This window comes from Tursiops truncatus, chromosome 19 (genome assembly GCF_011762595.2).
Source record: "Tursiops truncatus isolate mTurTru1 chromosome 19, mTurTru1.mat.Y, whole genome shotgun sequence".
NCBI lineage: Eukaryota > Metazoa > Chordata > Mammalia > Artiodactyla > Delphinidae > Tursiops > Tursiops truncatus.
In genome coordinates this window covers 14,240,352-14,256,215 of record NC_047052.1, presented here as the reverse complement: position 1 = coordinate 14,256,215, position 15,864 = coordinate 14,240,352, and the positions used below count along the sequence as shown (strand labels likewise).

Sequence of the window (15,864 nt, the reverse complement as noted above, 5' to 3'; positions counted from 1 at the left end):
TTTTTATTTTCATGCTATGGAGAAAAGCTTTCTAAGCATCAGATGAAAGCCAGAAACCAATCATGAGGGAAAATATTGATAAATTGACTTCAAAATGAAATATTTATGTTTTTGTTTTAAATAACCCCAAATAAGTTTAAAAGATAAAGCACAAAAAGTGGAAATACCTTTGTAAAATTTGTGATATAAAAGTATCATACAAAGAGGTCTAAATTATGAGAAAAATAAATGACAATAGCAAGCAGCTTTTAAGAAGACATAAAAATGACTAATAAAGGAAGATGTTCAGTCTCAGTAGTACTCTAAGGAGTAAAAATTTAAAACAAGCATACAGTCACACATAGGAAGCCCTCCAACCTCTCTCCCACTGACAAGACAAACACAGAGACCCTCTTATAGACACACAGTGTATCCCCACAGCGCCCCTTTCCCCATACCTGCTGCTGTGCTCTCTGTAGCTCGGGAGGCCCGTGTTGGCTGGGAATGCTGTCTTGCATACCTCAAAGGAGCCACTCCTGTCAGAAAGCTACTGATATGGTATAGGACCTCAGCAGAGTGTCCAGGGCCATTGTGTAAGTGACATTCCCCCCACCCCACCTGCATATGGGTGGAGGCAGATCCTGGAGCCCCCAGAACAGAGAGGAGGGAGCAGAGTCCGTCCCCCTGACCATCTGGCCCTGCTCCTGTGAGCAGCTCCAGACCATACAAAGAGACCCAGAAGTGCCCTGGGCCATGGGGTCCAAGTCCTTCATTTACTTATAAACTGAAGACCAGAGACGGATGGCACTGCCCCGGTCACACAGCAAATCAGTGGCTGAGGTGGTCCATTACCCAGGCCAGAGGAGAGGTCAGAAGGCCATGGCTTACCCCAACCTTCCTAGATCATGAATCACCTCCAGATGGTCTCCAGATGTGACAGGGAAGATGGGGACTGGAAGTCCTGCTGTCCTGGCTCCCAGTGGGGTTTGGCAGTTTGTTTGCTGTGGCAGGACCAAGGCAGGGACTCTAGGAGGGCTGAGAACCACTGAGGACAGGACCAGATGTTCCAGATCTGCCACCAATGTCCTGTGTGACCTTGGCCTCTGGGTCTCAGGCTCTTTCTCAGTGCAGAGTGGGGGCTAGTCCCAGGGCTCAACACCCTTCTCACCCAGTCAGTCCCTGAGGGTCTTCTCCCTCTCTGTAGCTTTGTTACTGTCCACAGCAGGTCCTTCTGTTCAGATCCCAAGGATACGAGGGTGAAGAAGGAAGATACCTGCAAAGTCTCATGAAGTCACGTGGTCCCATGGCCCAGGATTCCTGACACCCTGTAGTCTTGATGTTCACTACTCCAGTCAAGAGCTGCCTGGATTCAGTGGAGGCCTTATGAGGAAGAACAAAGAGGAGCCGTGGCTCTGGATACCCTTTTCCTCTCACAAAGGCACCTCTTTTCTGAAAGGGAGCCATGAGCCTGGAAGGGTCAGGATTAAAGCAAGTTTCTCCCTCAGTCCAGGTCAGCATGTTCTGTCCCTGCAGCACAGGGCATCCTCCCACCCTGGCCTATCACCCTGGAAGGGACCTCAGAGAACATCTGGTCCTGCCCTGTCCAGGTCAGGAGGGGAAACAGGCTCAGTGGAAAACGCGGCTGCTGCGGGGCCCCGGCAGGACCAGGAAGCCTGGTGAGAGAGGTCCAAACACAGCTGGGAGGGTCCGTGGGTGGGTGGAGACAGGGCTTGGGTGTCATGTGCGGGGACGAGAGACTCAGCACAGCTCTCCCTGGGCTGGCAGCCCTCTCCTGGTGATGGGTCTGGAAGTTCTGAGGAGAGGCACCTGGACGCTCTTCTGTCCTCTCTGCCTCTTAGGTCTCCATTCTCCCCAGACCACAGCCCCACCCTGTATGCTATCCTTTCTCCTGACAAGGAACTGAGGACACCCCTTCCCTTACACAGTCCATTCAATTCAGTTGAACATTTGCACGCCCTTCCACGGGCCGGGGTTTGCCAAGTCCCAGGGAACCTGAGATGGGGGAACCTCGGCCACATCTCCCCTCGGCGAGCTCCCCGCAGCCCCTTCCGCCTGCTCTCGGGCCCCATTCACACCACAGACCACGTGGTCTCAGCAAATCCAACACCTCACGTGGCTCCTGAGGCTTCCGCCTGGTCTGAGCCCCCTTTGCGGGGCCCTGCGTTTTGCGCCTGCTCCTGGGCTGCCCGCGGCCTGACCGGCCCTCCGGCTCTGGCTTTCCCTCCCACCGCTCGCCAGCCCGTGAACGCGCAGGCAGAGCCTGGGAGGTTCCAGTGCTCCTGAAGCGTGGCCCCCACCTCCTCCCGGCCACTGAAATCCCACCCACGCTCAGCCCGAGCCAGCCTCCAAGAAGCCCTCCCGGAAGCGCAGCCGCACGCGCCTCTTCCGGCTGGTTTCCTCAGCCCGCCACGGTAAGGGATCGTCCTGCCACAGATTTGGCGCGTCTGTCAGCCGTGCGTGGCCCGGGCGCCCAGGGCCCATGTGCTCCAGGCGGGGACCCGAGGCCCTGGGTTCCACCCCCCACCCCCGCCCTGGGCCACAGGCGCGCGGCACTGGCAGACGGGTGGCGGCCTCTACCTGCCGCCTCCCTCCCCGCCGGCCTTGGGCGCACGCCTTCTCGCCCTGGGACCCCGTTTTGGCCTCGAGGTGAGACGGAGCGGGGAGGCCGGGCCTGCGCGTTTAGGGCCCTGAGGCCGGCGCTGTGGGCGTGAGAAGCCATTACGAGGCACTGGCCGCCAGCCTGGGCCCCCTGCTGCCCCTGACGGCCGGTCCGCTCACTGCAGGGCGGGAAGAAAACGACCGCGAGGCTGCCCGGGTCCCCTCAGCGCGGGCCGGCTCTCCCTGCTCTGATCCCGCGGAGTGTCGCGCGCGCGGAGTCCTGGGGCAGCCGGTTTGACCTCTCCGCGGAAAATCTCCTGTGGGTCCGCGGGGTGGCGGGGGTGGATGGTGGTGGACACGGTCTTAGAGGCCCTGGAGGACTGCAGGGATCCCTGACCGCGCGGAGCCGGCCTGCGGCCGGGACCCCGTGCCCTGAAGGCCAGTCAGAAGAACGCACACAACGCATTGCAAACTTTTCTTAAAAGCAGCACAGCCTACTCCCCTCCCCCATCACCCATGAAATCTTGCTTAGAGGTCTATATTGTAAATGCACATATGTACAGCTGCTGCGAGGAGGGGGCAGTTGCCAGCGGGCCCCTGGGAGTGAAGGCCAGGGGCTTTGCTTAAACGTCCCTTGGGAGGTAAGAGGTCGATCCAGAATGGAAAGTGGAACGCAGGATTCAGAATGCAAGCGTTCGATAGCCAGGCCGCGGGCACGAGCTGGGTAGGAAGAACCGTACAAGATGGGGGAGGTGGGACCCGCCACCCTGCTTTCCTGGGAAGGGCTCCTGGGAAGGAGTGGTGAGTTGGAGGCTCCTCATGACAGGGAGGGAGGAAGAGAGAGGAAGCGCAGGAACCAGGGGAACAATGAGGAGTGTCCCGTATACCCGGAGAACTCTCCCCCTCCCCCTTCAGATTGAGCTCAGACAAAGGCCACCTACCCTTCGCTGGCCTCCCTGGTCTCCTCGGTTGGCATTGGGTCCCCTGCTCTGGGTCCTCCGCCAGCTTTCTGCTCTCACCTCCGTCTAGTCTTTACCACTCTCTGCCTTCTCTACTTGGAGCTGCTGGTTTACCGGCTCGCCTTGTGGACCGCAAGGGCATTGGGGGTAGCGCATTGGGCCAGGCCGGAACTTGCTTGGGAATAATTTCTGAGCGGATGATGTCAGTGAATTAGTAAGGGAAGAAGTGTTTTTTTGCCTGTGTTTATATGGTTTATACATTTTCATTCACAACAGGCGCCCAGGTCAATTCTCCGGGGGCTCTAGTGAAGAAAGAGAAATTCTGGAGTGGGAGAGCAGTATCCTGAGCACAACCATCGAGTGCACTGGGCTGTGAGCACAAACGTCTTACGGTCAAGTTAGAATTGGGTTGCTCTCCGATTGCCCACCAGAGGGCGCGCAAGCCCCTGCCCATTTGACTATAGCTGGCCAGGGTCTCGGCAGGGGTACCTGCATGTGATTGGTTCTTCTCCTGAGAAAGCAAAGGTAAGAAAACCACCAGCTAAACTGTCTGGGGTTTGGTGGATAAAGAGGAAGAAGGAAAAAATGCTACTGGGACTTGCAAGGCCTCCAACTCATTGACACAATGTCTGTTTTTGTTTGTTTTTTAATTGTGGTAAAATACACATAACGTAAAATTTACCATTTTACCTGTTTTAAAGTGTACAACCCAGTGGCAGTACGTACATTCACAATGTTGGGCACCCATCACCGCTATCTAGGTTCAGAACTTTTTTATCACCCTAAGAGGAGCCCCATGCCCATTAAGCAGTTACTCCCCATACCCACTGCCTTCCACCCCCTGGAAACAACTCATCTGCTTTCTCTCTCTGTGGATTTGCCTGTTCTGGGTACTTCATGTAAATGGCCTCATACGATATGGAGCAGTTGTGTCTAGCTTTTTTCATAGCGTAATGTTTTCAAGGTTCATCCATGTGGTAGCATATATCTGTCCTCCATTTGTTTTTATTGGTGACTAACATTCCATTGTATAGATGTACCACTTCTTGTTTATCCATCCATCCGTTGCTGGACACTTGGGTTGTTTGCACCTGTTGGCTATTGTAAATAATGCTGCTGTGAAATTGGTGTAGAAAAATCTGAGCCTCTATTTTCAGTTCTTTTAGGTATATACCTAGGAGTGGAATTGCTGGGTCGTACTGTAATTCTATGTTTAACTTTTTGAGGAGCTGCCAAACTGTTTTCCACAGTGGCTGCACCGTTTTACATTTCTGTCAGCCATGTGTGAGGGTTCCAATTTCTCCACATCCTTACCAACATTTATTATTTTTTGTAGTTTTGTTGTTGTTACATCCATCCTAGTGGGTGTGAAGTGGTACCTCATTGCGGTTTTGGTTTATATTTTCCTAATGATTACTGATGTTGAGCATCTTCTCTTTTAACTGGTTTCTCAGACTTGCCCCCTCCTCCAATCTTTACACTGAAGAGTAGGCTGAGTCCTTATAAAACACAAGTCTGATCATGTCTCCCCTAGTTTAAAACCCCTCAGTGCCCTCCCACCCACTCTCCCTAGATACAGCACACATCCCTGCCCTCCCTGCCCCTAAAACACACACCCTCTGTGCTCCAGCCTTTAGAAAATTCTTCCGGTGCTAAAAGACACTTCTGCAAACCCTTGCACCTGCTGTTCCCTCTGCCTAGAACATCTTCCTGTGCTCTCCTCTGCCCTCCCGCACTAAGGCCTCCCATCCATCATGTCTCAGACCTCACTGGCTCCCCATAACCTTTCACGTAAGGGTTCTGTGCCCCTTCTCTGTGCTCCCCCATCACACCCTCCCTCCCTCATCATGGCACTTTCCCCTCTGATTTGTAATTGCCAGTTCAACTGTCAGTTTCAAAGGCTGAAACCCACAAGGGTCAAGGTCAGGTCTGTAGGCTCAGCCTTGAATCCTCAGAGCCCAGCACAGCCTGGATCTCAGTAAAACACAGTGCAGACTGGTCACTTGGAGGGAAAGGTGATAGGCTCGTGGGTAGATGCGTAGATGTGTTTGATTGCCCACCTGGCCCCAGTCTGCTTCCTCTGCCTGGAAGTTCCTCCACCCTGGTTCAGACATTTTGGTCCTGCCACTTGGCCATATGCACCTGACTCTCATCCACGCACAGCCTGGGCTCAAGCCAGCGCCTTCATCCACAGACATGGTTGAGGGACAATAAGTCCATATTATCTTTCCACATCTGGGTTTTAAATTCCTTTCCATCTTAAATTTCCTCTTCTGTGCCCTGGACCTCAGCCATCCCCAGCACCTCAGGAATCTTCCTTTGTCACTTCTGTCCCTCCGTTCTCAGCCTCTGCAGTATCTCCCACCCACTTATCTCTACCTTCTGCCCTATTTCCTTCCCTACAAAACCCTCTGCTTCGGAGATTCCAACCTTAGCTTTGGAATTGGAATCACAGCAGGAGGTCTGAAAAATCCCCATGCCCAGGCTGCATCCCTACTAATTAAATGGGAAAGGGGGGCACACAGATACCTGCGCATGGGTACTTTTAAAGCACCCCGGTTACTTTAACTTGCGTCTTGAGTTTCAGAACCACTGTTCTCCTTGACCCTGTAACCCCTCAGGCTGCCCCATTTTTTCTTTTGTCCGAATGTCTCAGTTGAGTTCTCTGCACCCCGACTTCCATTGTTATCAGCAGCTAATTCAACTCTTAGCAATCTAGCGTCTGGCCTAAGAGTGCCCAGAAAGCACCCCTCCGGGGTGCTGCAGCCAGGTGGCCCCCTGTTCCTGTCATCCTCCTCTGTCTCCCTGCAGCCTGGTGGAGGGCTGTGTGGGGTTGTGAGGACCTGGCCTCAAACCCTAACTCCCGCCCTTCCTTGCTGTGCCATCCTGAGCAGGTTACTTAAACTTTCTGAGCCTTAGTTTGCTTCAGTGTAAACCTCCCTCCTGGGTCAGCTCTGAGAGTGGGCTGTGATAATGCAGAAAATGCATGTCCAGTGCCTGACAATGCTCTGGATTATGCTCCAGACCCTAGGCCCCTTCTACAAACCCTCTTCTCCATGGGCTGCCTCGCTGACCACTAGGTTCCTCCCACTGACCTCTCTCACCTCTCTCTTTTCTGTTCCTCAGTCTCCTAAGAATTGCTAACCCTGAATGAGCATTGACTTGAAGCCTGACAGCATCAAAGCCCTGTTAACCTCCAGGTCTGACCACAGCTTGAGGAGGAATCTAACCTCCGCATCTCCATTTTATAGATGAGAAAACTGAGGCACAGGCTGGCAAGCTGTCAAAACTCATGCTGCTTGGAAGTGACAGGCCTGGGTTTCAAATCATGACAGTTTGACAGAAGGGCCGGGCTCCTCGCCCCTGCACCCATTGCCTCCCATTGAGAGAGGCCCAGGCCTCGGTCCTGGACCCTCTGTGTTCCCTGCAACCCTTTCTAGATAGTGCCAAGTTCCTAAATTTCATAGATCTAGATGTGAAAGGTAAAATAGGGAAGCTGCTAGAAGACATAAAAGAGCACATCATCGTGACATTGGGGGCAGCAAATATATCCTAAATAGGATTCTAAAATAACGAACCTTAAAAGAAAAGATAAACTGGATTGAATTAAAATTGAGAACTTTTTTTGCTAAAAAAAAATAAATCGAGAACTTCTGCTCATCTAAAGACACCATTAAAAGGGTTAGAAAGCCACCCACAGAGTGGTAGAGACATACACAGTCTGCACAGCTGACAAAAGGTTCATATCCAGCATAGAGAAAGAGCTTCTATGATTCAACCCACTTTCCCACAGACTTCCTTGTAAACATCATATAGGCCTGGATTTGGATCCTGGCTTTTCCACCTGTTTAGTGAGATCTTGGACAAGTCTTTCTGAGTTTCTGACACCCTAAATTAATTCTCATATTTCTAAATTGGGGATCAAATCCATGCCGGTATCCCACATTGTTGTGTTTCCTATGGGAATCAAAAAAGAGAGAATGTTCCAAAAGTGGATCATGTATCAGATGGGGGGTTATGTGTATATATATCAAGACCACCGCCAACCCCTATCCCTCCTCTCAGATTGAAGCTCCCCAAGGACTTGGGCCAGGTGTTAGGCTGATCTCTGACACTGTGCACAGGACCTGGCACATTGCTCAGAGTATATGGGAGCACATATTTAATACATGAATGGGCAGGGAACAGCATTTCTGGATGAGGGAACAGCATGAGGGTGGAAATGTACAGTCAAGTACATTGGGGGTCAAGTTAGGGTATAATCACAGGAAAAGTGAGAACACGCTGGGCCTGGATGGGGATGGATCTTAAATACAGGCATTGTCTGGAGGGCCCTAGGCAGCTATTACAGTTTTGGGGACAAGGGCTGTGTACAGGAAGGGGGAGAGAGAAAGGGAGAGAGACAGAGAGCTTTAGAGATTGGAGGTCAGGGGTGGTAAAAGATTTCTTTCTAAGCAGCAGCCATTTCAGAACTTCTGCTTCAAAAGAAGGAAGCTGATGAGTGAGAAGAAACAGAAAAAGAGTGCGTTCAGTGGGAGGGGTGGCCAGTGGCCGGAGGTGAATGAGGGGAGCAGAGCAGGAGAGGATCTGGCCTCACCACCCCTTCCTCTCCTGCCAGAAAGGGACCACCAGACAGAGTGCTTCTCCAATGGGGTCCCCAGACCAGCAGCCCCAGTGTCGCCCTCACCGGGGAGATTGCCAGAGATACCAAGTCTCAGACCCCACCCCAGACCCACAGAAAAAGAATCTCTTGGGGGTGGGCCCAGCGCTCTGTTCTAACAAGCCCTCCAGGGAGTTCCGAGTGCTGCAGTGTAAGAATCACGATGAGGCCACCGCAGAGAAGAAAGTCTTCCCTGGTCTTCCCTTTCAGAGACACTGGTGAGAGATGAGAGATGACTGAGCCGGCCTCCCCAAGCAAAGGGGATTCACCTGGAGATGAGCATTTGAAACTGCTCTTGGGTGCAGCTCAACCCGCCTCTCCATCTTTGCACAAACACTGGCTCTTGTGGGACGCCCAGAATCCAACCCAAAGACTCATCCCCTGAAAAATGTCTCACTCCCCCTGGCCTCCTGCTGTGAATTTACTTGGTACACCCCGTCTTATCCCAGGACTCGAGCGTTATCAGAACTGGCAGCCCCGCAAGTGGCTGTGCGGCGGGTGCTGGCTGAGGCCACGCCCGGTAATTGATGAGCCATTCAGGGCCCTGCACCTGACCCAGGTTCTGACCCAGGGCTTGATTATCAATTAGTGTAAAGTAGCAGCACTGCAGGGGAAGGGGCAGTACCTGGGTGTGGGAGGGGCGGACCGGGGCTGGAGGAAGGTCTTCCCAGCGCACTAGCTGGGCGCAGTTCTGACCTCCCATCTCCAGGGTCTGACCTGCCTTCAGAGGTGAGTTGCATGCTGCGGGGGACTGGTGAGTGCTCGTCTTGGCGGCAGGGTGGACCCCAGCCCTAGCATTTTGTGTTGAAGCTTGAGAAAGAAGGGTTGCCTGTATTCCCAGCTCTGAGGGTAGAGTGGAGAGGGGAATCGGTGATACTGACTCTTCCTTGTACACTTTCTAGAAAGCCTTGTCTTATTCTTAGGATGAAGTCCCCCTCACCCATGGAATCCTGGTTAAATGGCCTTCCTGTCTTTAAGGTTTACCCACACGTGAGCCTGGGCTGCTGCCCATCTCTCTTTGCCCATCCTCTTCACCCTGGGCTGGGAATGTGTGTCCTCCGCGCTTTCACCCTCCCCGGGGCCGAGGCAGCCCCGGGGTCCCAGTTCAAGGAGACTGCTGCGTGTCTGGGCCAATTTGCTAAATTATTTAAACAAGTAACTAAGAATCATGAGGACCCCAAATTGTCAGTTGGGGGAAGATGACAAAGGACTTGGTTGAAGAAAAAGGCTCATGGCCCAACAATTTTAATTTAGGTTTAAATAGCCTCAGATATGCAAAAACTATCCCAAGTTCTGCAGTGACAAATCTTCCTCCCATTCCTCTTTCCTACTTGCCCATTTCTATTCCCAAGGGCAATGCCCTTCTTAATTTCTTATGTGCATACAAACATATGCAAAGATCGGTTCTAATTTCCATCTTTTTACAGCAAATCTGTGCATTATGTGCATTGAATCCACCCCTCCCCCATTAACTGACCTTGGGATTTTCCATGTCCAGATGTAAGTGTCCTTGTTCTTTTTAACAGTTGTGTCATATTCCACTTCATGCATATACTGTGACTTATCTCCCCAGGCCCTTCTTGTGGACTTTGGGTTTGTCATCTACTGTCGTAAGCGATGCTGTGATGCTTCCGTTTAGACATGGATTTTTATCTGAGGGCACCTTTAGGATAAATTCCTGCAAGTGGAAGTGCCGGGTCAGAGGGTAGCTGCATTGTCACTGTGGTGGATATTGCCTTCCTCCCTCTGATGGGGAAGTAGGAAGCAGACTGCTGAGAACCAGACAGGGCAGAATCTGAACCTCTTCTCCGTGCTTTCTAGCTATTTGCTCACCTGCTCAGAGCTTCAGTGTTTAAAACCTGTAAAATGTGGCCCACACAGCTGTGTGGATGAAATGGGACCAACTATGTAAAGTATTTGGTTCAGGGCCAAAGACACAGTGAGACCTCCAAGTGTCAGGAGGAGTGGAGTCTGGCCATATAGCGGCCCTCACATCTTGCCAAGGGCAGGCAGCCTGGGTACCCCCGGGTGTCTGAGAGCCAAGGATTGAGCCTGGTCTTCAAGGCATTGGTTCCAGTTGGAGGATCCTCTCCCCAGCCTTGCACATCGTCTTCTCCCTGGAGCTGCTAATACATCCTGAGAATGGAACGCTGGGTCTCCTCAGGGCCTTCTGGGGATAGCTATTGGGCAGCCTGAAGGAAGGCATTTGGTCTGCCTTAAATCCTCAGACCTCTGGTCCCTGGCACAACCTCCAAGTAAACGCACTCTCTGCCATGTATTGAGTGTTTGCCACTGGCCTGATATAATTATGAGTGTTCTACACGCATGACTCCATTCAGTTCTCAGAATTATCCCCTAGGATGGGAAAGATTAAGTCACCACCAGCCAGACTCTTCATCATTCTACAGCCTCGCCCCATCCAAAGGGAACGTCTTGTTTGCAGGACCGCTGAGTTCTTCCACGTGTTCCCCTCTGGGGGGCACGTGGGGCAGGGTGGCAAGAGACACTGCGATGTGTGTGCAGTTTCCTGTTGCCCTCGTGTTTCTTTTTCTTTTTCTTTCTTAATAGCCATTCTAGGGGCTTCCCTGGTGGCACAGTGGTTAAGAATCCGCCTGCCAAGGCAGGGGACACGGGCTCGAGCTCTGGTCTGGGAAGATCCCACATGACATGGAGCAACTAAGCCCGCATGCCACAACTACTGAAGCCCACGTGCCTAGAGCTGTGCTCTGCAACAAGAGAAGCCGCTGCAGTGAGAAGCCTGTGCATCACAACGAAGGGTAGCCACTGCTCGCCACAACTAGAGAAAGCCCACGTGCAGCAACGAAGACCCAACGCAGCCGAAAATAAATAAATAAATTTATTTTTTTAAAAGTTAGCCATTCTTCTTTTTTTTTTAATATTTATTTATTTGGTTGCATGGGGTCTTAGCTGCGGCAGGCAGTTGTGGCACGTGGTCTCCTTAGTTGTGGTATGTGAACTCTTAGTTGTGGCATGCATGTGGGATCTAGTTCCCTGACCAGGGATCGAACCCGGGCCCCCTGCATTGGGAGCTTGGAGTCTTAGCCACTACACCACCAGGGAAGTCCTACCTCTTGTTTATTTTACCTGTGGCGGGGGTTGGGGGTGAGCCCTCATTTGAAAAGTATACAGTCAGATTAAAGGGTGAATTTGATTTTAGAGGATGGGAAATGCAGTCTGTGTGTCTAGAAGGAAAAACATAACTTACCTGGTACTAACATCTCAAAACGTGCGTGTGAAATTTTACCCTCAACACCATTGCTGCCAACATGTAGTATCACAAGTTAGTTGGTGACCAGTCTTTTGAATCCTCTCCCCCAGAGGAGTGTTCTCTGAGCCTTCTCAGTAGACCTGGAACATTGTGTCTGCGTGTCAGCATCTTCTCTCTCTCTTGCTACAGGGCATCGGGACGAATTGGAAACCCAGGATCTGGGTGACGGGCTCATTCCTCTAAGCCCTCGAACCTGGTAGCTCAGGTACTTCATCGATCAAAGACCATGAGTGAAGAGAAGGAAGAGGCCTCGTTCAGTATACTCACAATCTATGATGAACCAGAGAAGAGGAGGAATGTGCCTGAGAGCCCCGGCATTTCCTCCCAGCACGAGCACCATGCACAGTCCCAGCTGGGCGAAGCGTGTGGTCCCCCCGAGCAGCTCCCACGCTACCCGAGGCAGCATGACCTGGCTTATCAGGAGATGAGCTGTGTGAGTCCACAGCAGTGGGCCCCCCAGGCCCTGGACAGATCTGAGCTGCAGGCCACTCAGCTCTCCGAGGCAGAATCAGAAGAAGCAGAGCCTGGCCTCAGGTAGGTCTCGCCTGAACAAGACTGGTGGGGGGAGCGAACTGTCTCGGGGAGAGGGATCCTGACAGAGAGCTCTCCATCCATCTCATGCCCTGACTCCTCCCTCTCTCCTCTGTGTGTCACAGCTCCCCACCAGGATCCGAGGTCGGTAAGTCCCAGCTGGGACGGTGCGGGCAGGCAGGGTGTAGCCCATGGCTGGGCATTGGATGGGAGACCTGGAATGAGCTCCTGGGTGGAGAGAGCAGTCTTCTCCCTGGATCCCGTGACGCTGTTGCTGCCAGACCTCCTCTCTCTGAGTGGTTGGCCGCTGGTGTCTCCCTGCAGGTCAGCCTTGTCCTTCACCTCGTCCCAGTGAAGAAGTCTTGTCATTCCTCAGAGCAATTGTAAGTGTCTTTTTTTTTTTTTTTTTTTAAACATGGCATCTTTCCCTTCCTGTTACCCCTGGAACAAGAAGCTCGTAGGAAGAAGGTGAGGGCATGCAGTGTGTCCACATCCTCACTCTCTCTCCCATAGGTGGTGGGTGCACTGGACTTCCTGCTTCTTTGGACCCAAGCTACCCTCCTCCCATCACCAGTGTGTAGGGCCTCAGCTGACAGGGTCACTTTTAGAGCTACATCCTAGGAGACTCTGAGCCAGGCTCTGCTCTCATTGCTTATACTCAGAAGTGTCTCAAAATGTGGCCTGTTTATGAGGGAGGCCATCCTGGGCTAGTGCAGAAGGATGTCAGTGGTCTGGGGACCCCAGCTGAGGACACAGTCCTGCCTGAGGGTCAGAGAGGAGCTGTTGGATGCAGGGTCAGGAATCGAGTCAGAGGACAGGGAAGGCTGTCCCCCATGGATGAAGGCAGGTCAAGGCTGTGACCCTTTCATGGGCACCCCAGCCTCCCGTTCCAGATGAAGTGGTGGTCAGGCAGATGACCCCACATAAGTCCTGGAAGGTTGGCAAACTCCGCCATGGAAAGAAAGTCCACTCCCTGGCCATCAGCAGCTCTACTCACCACGTGTACACGTGCGGCCATGGCTACATCAGGGTGTGGGATGAGAGTGCCCTGCATGCCTGGGACCACGCCCCCCAGGCCCAGCTGAACTTACAGGTGAGAGGTCATGCAGAAGGCTCAGGGAGCCTAGATGTGACCTGTGTCCTAATACTTGGAGCCCATGCTTCCAGGAGATGATTTGAGAATGTCACCCATTCCTACAGGACCGTCAGAACTGTGTCCTCACCTGCAAGCTGTCCCCCGATGAGCAAAGCCTGATCACGGGGGGTCTGTCCCAGACCCTGACTCTCTGGGACCTGGCGCCCACCCCTCGCATCAGGGCACAGCTGGCCTCCACAGGCCCCATGTGCTATTCCCTGGCTGTCTCCTCCAACGCCCAGATCTGCTTGGCTTGTTTCAAAGGATTTGTTGAGATTTGGGATTTGCAGAACCAAATCTTGATCAGGTATGACCTGGGGGAGGGCTGGACGGTGAGGCCTTGGGGAAGCCTGGGCCTCTTTTCCGACCTCACTCTCTCCTCTGCAGTAGGACTAGGTGAGTCGGTGTGGAGGACGCATTTGGGCTACGTATCTAGGGGCTTCCTGGGCCTGAAACTTCTGAGGGTCCAAGCAGTGCATGAACCTCTGAGTTGTTTTCCCGCCAGGAAGCACGAAGTCCCCATGTACGGGTCCCGATGTGTGGACATCACGGGCAATAAGTTCTGGACGGGAGGTGAAGACACCAGACTGTATTCCTGGGACCTGAGGAACTACCAGAGGCTGCAGCAACACGATTTACAGCATGAGGTGCCCGGACGGCTGCGGCTGTGCTGAGTGCAGTCCCCCTGGGGACTGGGAGTCGGTGCCCGCAGGAGCAGAGTCCGAGTTTGAAGAGGTGGCCACGAATGATGGCGCTGGCAGCTTTGTGCACTGACCCCAAACCTCCTTCCACACAGATCCTCAGCATTGCCCACGACCCCAGTGAGGAGTGGCTGTTAGTGGGCCTGAGAATGAGTGACATCGTAATCCTGCACACACACCGGAGGGAGAAGTTTAAGGCTGTCCTGCAGAAATATGTCTACCACCACAATCTCAAGTTTTCCTCCTGTGGTGAGTGAGCAGGCACCTCTGGGTGCCCTGTCACCTGACAAGGCATCTACTCACCTGTAGAGTCTGGGCCCAGCCTTATTTCAGGCTCTTAATTCCCCCCTCTCCAGCCCCAGCACTGGCCGGGCCAAGGTCCAGGGCCACCTTCCCACTGCCCTCGCCTCTGCTTCCTCCTGTCACCAGTGTTTCTCCCCTGCCAGCCTGGCTACCCTTCCTCCCTTCTTTTTCTGCTCACCCCCTCTCCTTTTCTGGCTCTGTCTGTAATGGTAGCTTCCTATGTGGAACCACAGCCCAAAGACATCGGCAGACGGAAGATGCTCGAAGCCCCATGTGGCTGTCCAGTTGTTCATTGCCCCTCACCACAATCCCGGGAGTGGCAGGAGGAAGCGGGCAGATGAGGGAATGGTTTGGGTCATGTCTCTGAGTTGTATAGATGGGGAAACTGAGGCAGAGAAGGAGTGATCCTTTCCCTGGTCTAGTCGGGAGCAGAGAGCTGGGACTGGAAGGCAGGCTTGGCCTCTGGCCCCTCCATCTGTCTTTCCTTCGCCAGGGAGCTATTTTGTGTCCACACTGGATGAGTCGATCCGCTGCATAGCTGCACCTTCTCTACAAAGATTGTTTCAGGTACTGGATGGAGGCGTGTGCAAACCCAGGCAGCTGGAGCTTCCAGCCCCAGCTCCCAGTTGGTCGGGCCCCAGAAATAGTGCTGGAAAGTACCTCTGAGATGGCAAACAGGGCCATTGAGTACATCGAGGGAACAAGGACTCAAGGTCCTAGGAACTCCTGGGCTCCACCTTGAGCCCTGAACCTGGCCCGGTCTCCAGACTGGGCCTCAGGTCTACACGGAGCCCTGAAACAGACCTGCGTGAAGTGTGCATCTCCGGCCCCAGTCTGGCCCCTGCATATCATTCCTCTGTGGCCTCTCTTTCCCTCCAGGTAGAGGAGTCTACAGACATCCTATGTTGTGATGTGTCTTCCGACAACCAGTACCTGGTCACGGGCTCCAAGAACAGTGCCACTGTTTACCAGCTCTTGTATTGAAACTTGCAAGCCACGGTCCTGCTGGTGAAGACCCAAAGAAGACCAGCGTGCTCGGAGGGTGACCTCGGGGTGCCAGGCAACTCTAACACCTCCCACAGCCCCACCTTCTCCTCCCTGGCTGGTCATCTGTCCATTCCCCTCCCACCCAGCACACACCTGGCCTGTTCTCCAGGTTTTTATTATGTAACTTAGGGATTTTTTCCTTTGTTATTTTTTCTACCACTGATTTCTTTATTTTGTAATTGATAAAATGGAAAAGCAAAAACCAAAATGGCTTGGATACCCGGTCAGTTCTTTCAAACAACAAACTCATCGTGATGGGTTGCTTATGCCCCCTTTCAGCAAATTCCAGGTTGGGGAAGGAATTTTAGACCAGACTTAGTTTCGTTTATAACTTTTCTGGAATTCTTGGACTCTTAAGAAAGCTCAAGAAGCAACGTATGTCCCTGTACAAACTTTCAGATTGTATCAGCGTGTTGGTAGACCAACAACACCCAACTCTTGACGCAGGTTAAGACTCCAGTCACTGGTCTAACCATATCCCAGGAAGAGCTGTCCTTTTAACTACCTACTTCGTGAAACCTCGCTTTATCTGAGGCTTTCAAAGTCCCGATCCTAATTCTGGCATTTTGTGCCGGTCAAAAGCTGCCTGTCTCTGTTTCTGGGCAACTTCCTCACGTTGGTGGGTGTGATATTTTGTCTGG

General features: G+C 52.8%; 1 protein-coding gene across 1 annotated transcript; it reads left to right on the top strand.

Annotated features, from left to right (window-relative positions):
• Positions 1-11,678: 11,678 nt before the first annotated feature.
• TLE7 (TLE family member 7) lies at positions 11,679-15,306 on the top strand. Its single transcript, XM_033844760.2, has 9 exons — positions 11,679-12,040; positions 12,163-12,185; positions 12,362-12,420; positions 12,918-13,130; positions 13,238-13,479; positions 13,678-13,819; positions 13,969-14,122; positions 14,670-14,743; positions 15,056-15,306. Exons 1-9 carry the CDS (start codon positions 11,733-11,735, stop codon positions 15,158-15,160), a joined length of 1,320 nt encoding a protein of 439 aa, XP_033700651.1. The 5' UTR covers positions 11,679-11,732; the 3' UTR covers positions 15,161-15,306.
• The last annotated feature ends 558 nt before the right edge of the window (positions 15,307-15,864 follow it).